The following is a 13,851-nucleotide window of genomic DNA, read 5'->3' on the forward strand; positions in this document are numbered from 1 at the left end:
TTTAGGGTAATGTTATATGAAAGAGCACTTTCATCCACACCCCAAGCCTTAGTACGGCTATTTTACAGGGAAAAGGACTGCAAGCTTATCAGATGATTTGTTTTAAAGATTTAGGAAAGTGGCCTTTTACAAAGGAGAGTTGGTTGTGGGAAAAGGGGAACAGCAATGTAGTTGTTTAAGTGATGTGTGAACTCCACACAGAAGAAAACTTACCTTTACTATTAGATTAATAACAATCCCATTGTTGTGTTATATTGATTGACACTATAATTGTCTCTTCCCTTGTCAGCTACATTCCTTGTTGTTGTAACAGCAGCAACAACAAAATTTGTGACTGAATCCAAAGACTACAGCTGTCAAACATTTCCAAACTCCGTTTCAAAACAGCAGACATACAGAACATGAAATTAACCCCAAGATGAGCGTGACACTCAACTGCAAAGTAAAGGTTTATGGCAGTCCCACCCCTCTTACCTCAAGCATAGGACGGGCACTGTCATGAATGGAAAGAATGTGCGTAATGTTATTCTTGCTCAATTGCTCTACATCTCGGGCATCTGTGATGAAGGAAAAAAAGGAAAATATTTTTTTTTAATCTCTTGAAACAGCCCACTCCCCTTTCCCTTGTACACACAGAAAATCACTGTCATTGCCACATTTCTTTCTGAAGCTTCGTGAAGTAAAGCAAAACCCCAAATGCAGCTGTTCTAGAACACCATCAGCAGAGGGGGAAGGGGAAGAAACATTTCTACTCCAAAACAAATGATATACTATATAAAGAACAAGCTTAAGTGTCTCAGGAATGTGTTCTTAAGTCAAAAGTTTCATGTATTTTGCATCTGAAATATAAGTCTGTGCATGCCTGTGTGCAGGTGATGGCCATCTGAGCAAGCAGCCAGAGCTCCACACAAAATAGCTTACCTCCTCTCACCCACAAATCCCCCTTCAGGAGATACAATTTCACTTGGGGGATCAACCTGGTGACATCCAGGCCTGAGGAGTGAAGCCAACCAGGTGGCTTGAATCATTTGAATGAAGGTATTAACAGGCCAGCCAGCACCACAACTAAATTCTTACTTTCTGTGGACTAGCAGGGTCAAAGGTGCATTTAGCTAATACACAGCTTAATTTTACGTCCGAAGAGAGACTGAAGAGATATTGAAAGCACGAAATACGCTGCAGCAAGGAAGCATAGTCGTGAAAAGGTCGTTCCTAGACCTTTGACCAAGGAGTTTCAAACATTCAAAACTGGAAAGCAAACTAGGGTGAAAGAAATTTTGCTGCTAGATATTGTGAAAACATGGGTTTGTTTCTATGAGAAAGAAGGTAAAATAGATTATCTGTCATCATTGAACAACTTTCCCCATGCTTAACCATTAGGGTGTCAGAAAATGACCCCAAAGAGCCACTAATACAGGTAAACGTGAATTTGTGTCCACTTACTTTTGACCTTTTTGCTTGAATATGGCACGACACGTCATGGCAATTACAGCAGTGGTTTTAAGATGTGAACACCTGCCTTCCCAATCAACCCCTACAATCTGTTCACATTAGCCTGGTTTCACACAAAAAAAGAGCACTGACCACAGAGGTTTCAAACCGGCTCTCTCTAGGTACAAAAATAACAATAGCATCACCTGTACATTCTTTATGTACAGGCAAGAGTTCAATCAGCATCTCCTGCTTCGTATTATTCCACTCCACTATAAAGTTTCAATGCCTTTTCTGCATCTGAAAGAGGAATTGGACATTTAATTATACTGCCCCATGAACAAGATCCACACGAGAAAAAAAAAAAGAGGCAACAAAGTTTAACCTTCATCCAATTATGAAAGCTCCTTTGGGGCTAATAAAATAGAAAGATTCAAAACTGAATCAATTTCGCTTACTGCTGCTCAAACCTGTACGACTAACACAGATACCTAGTCCTTCAGGAGAGAATTAGCACAAATTCCATCTAAAACAGAAACAAGGTCCTGCTTCACAGAACAGTTAAAATATCCTAAGATCCTCAGTGTGCATTTCAAAGAAGAAATACCAGCGTTTGCCAGGAGGGGTCTTCTAATACACCAGACCTTCAGATTTAATAACAGCGTACTGGACAGTCCTGATTTCTCAGAGAACACCTAGGCAAGCAAGGGGCTGGAAACCCTAGAAGCCAACCTAAATGTGCCTAAAAATCAACAGACTTCAGAGCCTGCTGGCCAGAACTCACGGTGTGAATGCACACCTAGCATAATCAGATCCCATCCCCTAATTATCAGCATGACCCACATGGTAAGTAGTGGCTTGACATACAGGGCAAACGTCTTCAGAAGCAGCTATGACCCACATTAAGCATTGACTGCTTTGGTGAAGACTTAAAACCCTTATGGATAGAGTACAACTCAAAAGGATTGAAAGGTTTTACTTCTTCAATTAACTAAATGAGAACTGTACAGTAAGAAACATTCCCAGAAGCAAGCTGGAAATGGCTCTGTCCTACAGCTGCATCCCAGGGTAACGTCAGGTCCTTAATATATTTAGGAAATAATCACTCAAATCACGGAAAATAGAGGAGAAAAAAGCTTCCCAGCCAGTGACCGTGTTATCTGGGTCTAAATTGTAAACAGTTTATGAAGGGAAATCCCCCTTGCTCCCCCTGGCCCCTGCCATAAGTCTTCTACAGATAATATAGCCAACGCTGATTTCAACAGCAGTACAAATGAGATATCCAGTCTTGCACCATAAACTCCCAAAAATGTAAGGGGTTGCGTAAAGAACCTCCAAAAGCCAGAAGAATCACCTATCAATGACAGCAATGCTGCATATAGTAACTTCCTTACTATAGCGCAGTGCTGTACAACCACAGGCAGGCTCGCATTTTGAACCACCCCATTTCAGAATGTGATGATGAAGGAAACCTGGCAGAAATCTACCTTGTGCATCCCCGAAGGTCCCTCAAACGTGGGACTATTCCTCACAGATTACCTAATGTTCTGCTTCATACACCGAAACGCTTCTGAGCTAATGGGGACTTCTGAGTAAAGCCTTCAGATAACTCACTCCTGGTATAAGAAAATGCAGTCCACGTTGGAGAAGCCTTCCTCTCTCCCTCCCATGCCCATACTTAGCTTCTTTTTCCTCAATTTCAGCTGCAGAGTCTTTCCCATCCCTACTACTGACAACAAAAGCATTGATCGTGCCAGGAACACGAAAAAAAAAAACATTTCAGTGGCACAGGTTTCGATCTGCAACATGTAACTGCACCGCACCTGTTAATTTAGAAGATTAGATGTCACCACACAGTGGAGATGATTTCATTTCATATTTTCAGTTTGTTACCTTTCCTCCCCTTGGTTAGCTAGCTATTCCATACTAAAGACATCCTTTCTTCTTCTTCCTCCGCCAAAGCCAAATTGACTTTGTTGTTAGCATGAAAGAAACGTGCTTGTCATGCAGTACGCCAGTAGCTATTAGATTTTCAGCATAAAATTTTAGGTTATGTATACAAAAACAAAGCAAGTGAGGCCCCTAAGTACAACGTTGTCAGGTCTCAACCTGCAGACACACAGAGACTCCAGAGTTTCATCATCTCTAGTGTTTCCTTGTTTGGTTTGCGTGTGTTTTTAAATAAAACAACTTTTCTTCTACTCTTTATATCCTGCTTTGCAGAGAACCAGGGAGCCATTTAAAGGGAAGGTTTAGACTGGGTATTAGGAAGAACTTCCCAGAGAGGGCGGTGAGGCACTGAACAGGCTGCCCAGGGAAGCGGTGGAGTCCCCATCCCTGGAGGTATTTAAGGGATGTGTGGATGTGGCACCAAGGGACATGTTAGACCAGTTCTTTTCCAATTTCAATGATTCTAGGATTTTAAGGAAAACCTAATCTCCAGTGGTTCAGACCACTGAGAGCTATTACTGAAAATGAATGGATCAAAGCTCTCCTGATGGGAGAGCAGAGTGCAGTGACCCACACTCACACACACAACGCACCTGCACAAAAACACCACACCTCCCAGCACCACTTCATATTACATTCTAACAAATATTTTGTCCCAGACTCTCAGGAGGACGTTTGCAGGGAGTGAGGAAGCTGAGGAGAAGTGCCCGATGCTCTCTTCAGTGACAGTACCTATACAAGGCCTTCCTTTAAAAGATGAACCTGGAAAAGGGAATAGAAACTGCAGTCTCTCCTGTTCTCAATACCTGAAACAAAGCCTTAGAAAAAGGGAACTTTTCCCACAAGCACTACGAAGCTGTTAAGAGGATGGATCTAAAAACACAGCAGAGCCACTTGGGGGGCACTGCCATTTTATATTCAGGAACAGGAAGGGCACAAACTTTCCCAAGACTCTCCAGGTCATCCACGGCAACACCGGACTCTTCAGGGGAATTAAACCTCATATTGTGGCTTTCCCCTTCAAATCAGAAAGCCCCCAAATATTCCATTGGAAAAACTCGAATCTTCCAACTATGAGTACAAGCAAGGAAGGACACAAGCTCTTCAGATATTCAAGGTAGAAACACCCTTGAATCTCTGGGGCTCACTACTGCAACATCTTTTGTTTTTTGAGGCAAACAAGCACTCGCTTGGAGCCTCAGATGAGAAAAAAAAAAAAAAAAGTTGTTCTATTTGTGCAGGAAAAGGCTAAAAAGCTCAGTCTGTTAAGAAACAAAGCATCTGTTTTCATCAGGTGCCTTTCAAGGGAAATCAGGTTTCCAGCATGGAGGACACAGGCAATCCCGCAATAAATTCCTTGTCTTCTGAGGGCTGCAGGATTGAATTTCACCTGAAAGGAACAAACCAAAATTCCCCCCAAAGAAGAGCCGGGCAGAAGAGTTTACTACTTCTTTCCCTTCCCTCACGTCGCTCCCCCAGCCCTCCCATCCCCTTCGCAATGAAGCAGCTCCTCACTGACTTTCACTGAAGAAGCCCAAGAGCCCTGTTTCCCTCTGGGCTTTCACACCGAACTCGGGCTAGAGTACTTTGTGTGGACACCTGTGGTTCTTCTTGAATTTTTCTGCCCTCTAGCTGTGCAACCTCAAACACGCTGACTCGGGAACATACCGCAGCTTTAACGTGCTGCTGCTCGAGTAGAATAATGCCCACAGATCTTCAGAGACAACAAACGGGGACGTACTCAACTGCTGTGGACCTAGCGGGGTTTGATTCCTGGGGGCAGGAATTGGAAAAACATCCCTTTTCCTTGAGGCTGCCAGCTTCTCCAGAGGTCTCCGTGCAGCAGGGAGAGCTGAGCATGCACAGAACAGCGTTTCCAGGACCTAGCTGAGAAAAGCCTGCCTGCCTGCCTGGGCTCCCTGCACAGTCCCTGGAGCGAGGAGGAGAGAGACCATCCTCCAGAGGGCAGATCAGAGCATTTCAGAGGCTCCCCTTCTGGAGGAAGCTCCCTCCTCTCCTCTCCCCCTGCACACAGGCTCCGAGGGTGCCCCAGCTCTGCGTCCAGGAGAGATGAGCAATGCCAGGGATGCAGCCCTGCTCCTGCTGACCAGATGCAGCTGTATTCAATTCCAGCTGAATAAACAGCCAGGCTGCTCCGAGGGGCATTACAGGAAACCATTCCCTAAACCCGTGTCTTTAGAAGGAGCTAGATGCTTCTGCTGCCCAAACCGGGAGACTCCAACCGAGCCCAACTGCGTGCTGCCGAGTATTTCCCAGCAACAATCCCCTTTATGGAAGCCTCAACATTATTAGTCACTTTTTGAAGGAGTGCCACAAATCAGAGCATGCCCCAAGAACACGGTAATCGGATTACACCAGAAATACACTTTGGTGATAAATCAATAGCCTGTTCCGAAATTGGGTGACTTCACTGCACGGAAAGCTTATTGCAATCGCTATGAAGCAGGTAGGGTGTGCAGAAAAAAAAAAAAAAAGTGAGAATTTGCTTTTGTATTAGTGAAGTACTGCAACACCAACCTTTTCTCTTCCTCTTCGTGTATGTGAGATGTAGTATCAGATGTTTGTGATGGCTGGCAATTAAATGCAACATGACCAGCGGTCGCAGCAATAATTAACTGACTGATTTGCCCCATTTTTTAATGAATATAAAAACAGAGCCCACAACACAGCCCTGGCACAGGCAGCGGCACTGACTCACTCCACAACCCTGGCCACCTCCCCTCAGCTGGCCAAGTTGTTCACCGGCTGGAAGCAGAAGGGCACCGAGAAACCGAGCTGAGTTTCAATCCCCTGGGCAGCTGTCAAGGGCTCGCCAGCAGGGCTGCTGCAGCAAGAGGGACGAAGCGAGAGCCATCCTGAAGGACTCTGCTGCCCGGCATCCATCCTCCCACCCTGCCCCTCGCCCACATTGTTTGACACAGAGAAGGAAGCAATGTGGCTGTGAGCAAGCTAGTTTTGTCACTGGCTCGATGCAGTAGTCAATCTAAGAAGTCTCCAAACCTATCCTCTTCCCCTGATTTTCCTTTTTTCCCCTTCCTTTTTCTCCTCCTCTCCTTGCCAACTTCCACCACTATACGCTTGTTTCTGTCCTTTCACTTCCCTTACCGTGGCAGGGGCAGCATGGACCGTGGGTGGGCATGGCCAGAGTCAGGGACAGCAGACAGCAGTTCAGAGAAAGAAAAGTGAAGTTGCAGATTTCGGTGGAGGAGGGGGAGGGAGAGTGGAGCAGAGAAGACACACAGCACCCGAATCCAGTGCAGACCTTGTCCAATTTTAACAGAGCAGCTACGATATCCAACAGACCAGGAAGGGTCCAACATTGCAGCAGCCCCTGTGAGTCCTGCCTGCTAGCTAACAGCACATATCAACACCAGTGTACGGGCAGCACCCGCTGATTTCCGAGCAGGGACAGTCAGCTGGAGCTGCTGCTAACAGACTGCTTTCACAACAGGTCGTTTATTGGGATGCCCATGAAAAAAAGCTTCCTGTTGTACCTAAACGTGGTTCTGTCTTTCTATGCACGAGAAAGAAACCTCGTGCAAAAGGGTGAACAATCCAGAGAATGGCACACCTGCAGCACGGACAGCCCAAGTATCAGTGGTCAGACAGCAGCCTGCAGACCTGCTGGTCTCGCATGCAGTGATAACAGAACTCTTTAGCAGCTGTTATAAATAACCAAAATAATGAAAGCAATGAGCAGGAGGCACGCTAAGCCTTTACTTATAAGGAGGGCTCGCAATACGCCTTATAAAGAATCTGCCTGGCTCACATGCTTGCCTGCCTAGCACAGGAATCGTTTAAGGCAGGCCAGTGTTTAGGAATCCCAGCCGAAGCATGCACCGAGGAGATGGTGCTCGTTTTTCTTCTCTTAAAGTACTTGCAGCAGCGCAGCACACGGACGACAGAGCACACAGGATCTTCTTTAAGCACTGCCAGGTGAATCCAGGAACGAAGCAAGACGGGGTTAGAGAAGCTGCAGAGCCATCAGGGAACCGGGCAGGCCTGCGAAACAACACCTCAAGACCCCCGTTAAACAAGCCCAGAGACAAGGATAAAACTAATCTTACCTTTAAAGTTGCCAATGAACAAGCCGGGCAGAATCTGTGAGAAAGAAATATAGTATCAAATATAGATGTCTTGTGGTAACACAGCTTGACAAAGTGCGATTTGCATACAGGATGGAACATACTACTCTAGCAGACTATTGTCAAAGGCACTCCAAAAAGCGCCGATGGCTTTCTGTGCACCTCTGCAGCCCTCTCAAGCTGTGTTGTTCCAGGTACACCGCACTTTGGAGGCTTTCACTGATAACTAGGGGTTGTTAATAACGTGGAGGCTGGCACGAGGGGTGCTCCCCGAGGATACGAGAGGTGTTTGAGGAACGTGGAGTGGGCCTCGCACCCCGTCCTCCCCCCCCACGGCGCGATAAGAGCTGCCCTGATTTCACTAATGCTGAAACTTCGAAAGGAGAAGGCAATTTGCCTAAAGCTGCTAAGCATGCTGGACAAAGCACTGCAAAGCAAACTCCAGCGAGACTTTCAAAGCACAACACCCTGCAAGGGGGGCTGCAGCCCTGACGGGGCGAATGGCTGCGTGCAGCTCCTCGTGCCTTCACGGGGCGAGAGCTGATGAAAGCCCGAGAGTTGCGTTTTCCTCCCCTGCCCTCCTAGAAGCACACTCGGGTCTCGGTTACAGGACTTTCCTCAACTTGTGAGCGTCAAGGTCAGGCAGCCCGAGGACACGTGCACGCACAGCCGGGTGAACACGCGGCGCTACCCCCCTCCCCTCCACATACACACACACACCCTGTCATAACCCTCCCGGCTTGGAAACGGCAGCGAGGACGTAAAAATAAAACCCCCGGGCAGACCCAGCTCGTGCCTTCTGGCCCAAAATTTCGCTTTCTGCCACCTGGACGATCCCACCCACGCCCACATCCTTTGAAGGGAGCAGAAGCGCGGCAGGGCGCGCGCACGAGCCATTTGTCCCGGGCGCATGCAGCGCATGCCACCCATACGGAGATGTCAGCACCGGCTTCCCAAAGCCTTAGCAACACCCCAGTGTCATCGCAACAGCGGCAACAGCATCTCCAGAGGGGCTATTTAAAGGGAAAACTCCTCCCGTTTTGCTCGGCCCGGCAGCCGCAAAGCCCCGAAAGCCGCGGAGGGCTTTTCGTCGGGGATTATCGCTCGATAATCCCCCCCCCTTCGCAGCAGCCCTCCTGCTGAAAGGCAGCCCTGGTCTGCCTCGAGGCCGTGCCTTTCACCTGGCAAAAGTGTTGTGGTGGCTGTTATCCACCTAGGCTTATGAAAAACAGAGAAGAGTCGGGGTTTCCTGGGCTGATTTATTATTTTAGGCACGCCTGATGACGCTGCTAGAAGCCAGGCAAGGCAGCAGATGCCGCTGCTATGGGCCCGGTTCTGCAAACAAAAATCATGCTCCAAAGCAAAAGAGAGCCTAATTAGGAACCAATTTCCCTAATCAGGCCACTCCAGCCAGCTCCCTCAGCTTAAAACCCTCCCCGAACAGCCTTCCTGGTAGTTTTAAATAGCAGCCTGGTATCTCCTATCTGCAGCCCAAGTCTGAAATCACAACCCCGCTGCCGCTCAGCACAGCCTTTTAGACTCCAGGATGTTGTTCTGCATCAAATGCATGCTCTCGGGAGATGACGAAAGCTTCAATTCCAGTCATGGTCATTAAGGTTACACATTATAAATTAAAGAGATACCAAGCAGCACCGGGGTGGAGGGACTGAAGAAGAAGGCTTTTTAGATGGCTCTTGGCAAAGGTGGAAAGGTCCAGAAGTTTGCTTCTGTGCATCACCAGGCGATGCTGAAAATTAGGGCACCGTGCAACCAAGGACAGCTGTCAGCCCTAGTTGTCCTAGTCATTCTAGAAGCAAGAAACATTACTCTGGGTGAAAGCTACCTGGAAAGAAGTGAATCTTCGTACCATGCTGACTAATACTTCGGCACCAGACTACGGCTGGGAACTTTCAGCTGTGTCATCTCACACTGCCTCCAGTAACTGCAACTCCAGGCCGCGCGAAACGAAGGCCGATGGCTGCTGCCAGGGGCGTGTGAGAGAAGGGATGGGAGTCAGCAAAGAAAAAAAAAAAAAAATAAGGTGGTTGTTTTCGTCAACTCCGCACCCACCGCTTTCTGAATAAAAACAGTAGCCTCTTTATATAACCCGAAACATTGAGAAAATGACCGCAGGCTAAATAACAGATGTCGAAGCGTGCACAGCCCAGCAGCAAGGGGAGCAACGCCTGTCCTCGGCCGTGCCTCGCAGGAGAGAGGCTCACGCCCTGCGCCTCGCACGAGGGCAGAGCCCTACGGTGCACAGCTAACACTTCTTCATCAGTCCTCTTGGAAGAGGTGCTTCTCTGGAAAACAGCTCGAAGGGCTACTTCGCTGCTGTCCCCTGGTTAGATAGCTACTTAATGCAGAGCATCCCACTGCTTGCCCAGCACTGCTTCCTGAGGCACTGGTGCTCTGGAGAAGTCCGTCCGTCCATCTGTCCATCCATTGGGCTTCCCACAGAGACAGCAAGATGCTGTGGGAGGTGCAGACCACCCGCAGCAAAGCAGAGGGACAAGAACTGGCCCAGCTTTTCCGGCTTCCACACAAGTGCACACACCAGCTGCGAGTGTCCATGCTGGTTTACGTGTCTTACCAATCAGCCCCCACAGCTTATCTGCCCTTCTTGCAGAGATAAGGTTAACTAACCTTAACGGGACACAGGACTAAGGCCCAGGGAAAGCTCTCCTCTAATCACACCCTGTTCGCAGATAACCAGATCTGAGTGCTGCTGGCTCCATCCATCTCTCACCATCTTGGCCACTAGACTTGAGCTCCTGGAAAACCATCTTCGTCGTTCTCAACCACAGGCTTCAGCCTGAGCTTTGTTTAGGAGTCAAAGCGCAAAAACGAACCAGGCCGCCCAATTTCCCAAATCAGACCCAGTTACTCATTCTGTACTTAGAAATTAAGAAGTAAAGCACCAAAAATTAATAGTAGCTACAAGATGGGTTTGACGCTGTCGCAAAGTCAGCAGCCAACTCCCTTTCTGTAGCCTTAACAGGTAACATTTCTCTGAGCTGCATAAAAAGAGTATTATAAACCATTGCTTTTGGTTTAATTTGGGAAAAACGAGGCTTGGACGGCCTCAATAAAAAAGTAAACGCAGGTAGTTTTACAGAGAAAACTAAAGAAACGCCCCCAACTAAAAATAAGCGTATGTCAGGCCTCAAGCCCTCCAGTCAGCACCAGTGGCCATGTAAGGCCAGGTGCAACTACTATTTGCCATGAAATACATCAATATCATGTGACAGAAAAAGAGGAGGCGACCATGCCACTGAGAAAGGCTCAGCATCCAAGAGCAGCAACAGCAGCTGTAGCGGTCTCCGGGGCTTTTCCTTACCCATACCCGTTACAGGTCACCACTAATCCTCTTCCCCTGGCTCCAGTACAAAGGGATTCTCTAAACGAAATAATCCACCGTTGGATAAGCTGCTCATTTTCTTCTATTGTGCACGTATAACTCTACCAGGGAAATAAAAACTAGTTGGAAACCAAGGTAATTTGTACTGGCAGGCTACGGTGAGCCAAGCAAGCAGCCCCCAGCGTCGGCGCTGGTGACTCCGCACCTCTCCTCGCCCCTCCAGCTCCCGCTGGCTCCCAAGATCAAAAGGAACAGATGATCCAGGGGCACATTCTGAAGGTGGCAAGTCCCAGACCTGCACACGGGACCCCTACAAAAATAAACCCTGATGGCCAGTACCCAAGGTGGCTGTAGCCTCCTTAAAGGAGCCAGCTCTCCCCGACCTGCTGGACGTCGTTTCGTCCTTTTGGTGACAGCGGGAAGAGCGGAGGGGGAAAAGCAGAGCAGGGCTATGCTCGTGCTGAGCACCCTGTCTGGAGCACGGCAGGGTGAGAGGGAACAGAACCCAAAAGAGCAAATTTCCCTGAGTCACAGAGAGCCTGCTCACACGGTCCCAGAGCGAGACGCAAGGCAACGAGTGCTAAGCTTCGGGGGGCTGGGAACGGTGTTTGTAAACATTACAACATTGACATCTTTCACCAAAACACTCAGAGTGACAGGGCAACTCCAAACTTTCCCCGCAGCACGCTACAGGCATCCCAGGAACCCAAGGGAAGCCTCTCCAGCCGTGTCCCTTCCTCCCCGGCCGCTCCTAGAAGATACCTGCAGGGCAAGGCTATGTATCACAAGGTGATCCCCAGAATTTGAGACCTGGGACCTAGGAAGAAAGACCAGGGGAGGTGCTGGTCCTACTAACTCACTAGGGGGGTGAAATGAGCCCCCACTGCCAAAAAGCCAACACCCCGAGCAGCTCAGCTCCACCTTCCTTCTCCAGCACTTGCCTGCCCCTCCAGTGTGGGACATGGGCTGAGCCTGGGGGGCTTGCAGGCTGCTGGGGGGGGGGCACGGGTGGGAATACGGGGAGGGGGAGGCGTCGAGAAGGGGAAAGGGTGGGGAGAAGGGGCTGGGAAGGCGTGGGGCGGCCGGGGGGGGAGCATCACTCAAACCGGGGGAGCATCACCGAAACCGGGAGAGCATCATCACCCAAACCGGGACCCCACCCCCAGCCAGGCAGGAAGCGCGCCCCGGGAAAAAAAAAAAAAAAATAATAATAATAATACAATTAAATAAAATCACACACATTAAAAAAAATAATAAAAAATAAAAAATAAAAAAAAATAAAAAAAGGAAAAATCAGCCCCCGAAACGCGCCGGGGACAACCCCCTCCCCTCTTTCCTCTCCCCTCCTTTGTTCGGCGGGCAGGTGCGGTGCAGGGGGGGGGGGGGGGCGTCGGGGCCGTGCCCCCCGGCGGCGTTACCTTGTTCATGCCATTCCCCATGGCTCCCGCCGCCCGCACGCCGCATGGGGCAGGGGCGCGCAGCGGGCAGGGCGCGGCGCGGCTCGGCTCGGCTCCCCTCCGCCGCCCCCGCTGCCGCGCCGCCTCCCCCGGGCGGCCGGAGCCGCGGAGCCCCCGCCGCCGGCGGCCCTGGGGGTTGTAGTCCCCGCCGCCGCGCCGCCAAGCTGCTAGGAGCCCGCAAGGAACTACAACTCCCGGCGGCCCCCGCGCACGCCTGCCCCACCTGGAGAGCCCGGCGGCATGGCGGGCGCAGTGAGGGCGGGGGGGCAGCGCCCTGGTAGGGGCACGGGTGGGCAAGTCCGAAATTAGAGCAGTGGGGAAAGGTGTAGGGGATATGCACAGTTCAAAAGCATACATACACATACGTGTAAAATCTTCCCCGATAGTAACACATCCCTAGTGGCTCACCTCTCCTCTCCCCCATTACCCAGCCCTATATCCTGCCCAAGTAACGCATCCTTCATGGCTCATCTACCCCATTAACCAGCCCCATAACCCGCCGAAATAACACATCCTCCACGAGCAGCAGGAGGCTCCCTTCAGGTGCTCTGCTCATATTTATACAAGCATTGGTACAAAACTTGCAAGATTTTACACAAATACTTGAAAGATCCTGCAGGCAATTATGCACAGTCCCTTTCACATATACCCTAAAAAAAATAAATGCAATAACTAAATGGATGTCTCTGTGTCACCTGTGACTCAAGTGTTTGTGGGGCACGCCTCGGTAGGGCTGACGGGCAGCACGGCCAGGTATCAAACTCCTGGTGGATGAACTCTGGAAGGGCTGGGAGATAAGGGACTGGGAACACTACGTGGAGGCAGTGCTTGCCAATACAAGCATGCTCCCAGGGAGTGGTTTCACAACCTGCAGGTGTAATTTAATGTTGGCTGCTGGCAGACAGGCGGTCACGCGTCCTCCGTGCTGCCCTCAGCTGTATGTGTGCCCCTTTCCTTGAGCAACACCAGCAGCGAGCCCGTTTGGAGACCCAGCCCCACAGGTAGCTGGGGGTCACAGCTTGCTCCCCACAGGCCCTCGGCAGCTGATGCAGGACTGATTTGAGCTGCCTGCAGCTGGCAGGCAGTTCAGAGCCAGCATCCGTGACAGAGGTGTGCCAGGAGGCTGGCGAGGAGGCAGGCTGCTAGCAAGAGGTTTACTGAGTAATCTTACCTGGGCTTTTAAGAGGAAATAAATAAACCAGCATGGGATGCTGAAGCTAGGCCACTCATATCTGGACTGGGCGGGCCTGAGACTACTTTTGAGCTACACCTCAGCCCGTGTTAGGGGAGGCTCAGGGCCCCTCCTGCCTTCTACATTCCTTGTTTTCCTCCATAGGACCGTGGCAGCAAGTCAGTAGGAAGCCATCTCATGCTTCAGCCTGGACCATTTTGGATCAGGATCTTAGCTTCACCACGACATCCCTGAGGCTCCACAGGGTCTGTGGTGTATATCACGTCTGTAGTCGCAGAAACATCAGAGGAGCTCTTTGTAAGGCTGGAAGGATAGCTACCCAACTTAATGTACTTCACTTCTCTCCTTCCTTCC

General features: G+C 49.8%; 1 protein-coding gene across 2 annotated transcripts in view; it reads right to left on the reverse strand.

Annotated features, from left to right (window-relative positions):
* Nucleotides 1–12,425, reverse strand: part of DUSP22 (dual specificity phosphatase 22) — a 39,996-nt gene extending 27,571 nt beyond the window's left edge. Inside the window, exons 1-3 of one of the 2 annotated variants that reach the window (XM_068670947.1) lie at nucleotides 12,267–12,425; nucleotides 7,470–7,503; nucleotides 475–557 (exon numbers count right to left, since the gene is read on the reverse strand). In XM_068670947.1, the coding sequence (XP_068527048.1) occupies nucleotides 475–557; nucleotides 7,470–7,503; nucleotides 12,267–12,287 (138 nt within the window). In that variant the 5' untranslated portion in view covers nucleotides 12,288–12,425. Of the gene's footprint in view, nucleotides 1–474; nucleotides 558–1,637; nucleotides 1,721–7,469; nucleotides 7,504–12,266 lie in introns of those variants that run through there. The other variant, XM_068670948.1, reaches the window with a different exon arrangement.
* Nucleotides 12,426–13,851: the final 1,426 nt, after the last annotated feature.

This window comes from Anas acuta, chromosome 2 (assembly GCF_963932015.1).
Source record: "Anas acuta chromosome 2, bAnaAcu1.1, whole genome shotgun sequence".
Lineage (NCBI taxonomy): Eukaryota > Metazoa > Chordata > Aves > Anseriformes > Anatidae > Anas > Anas acuta.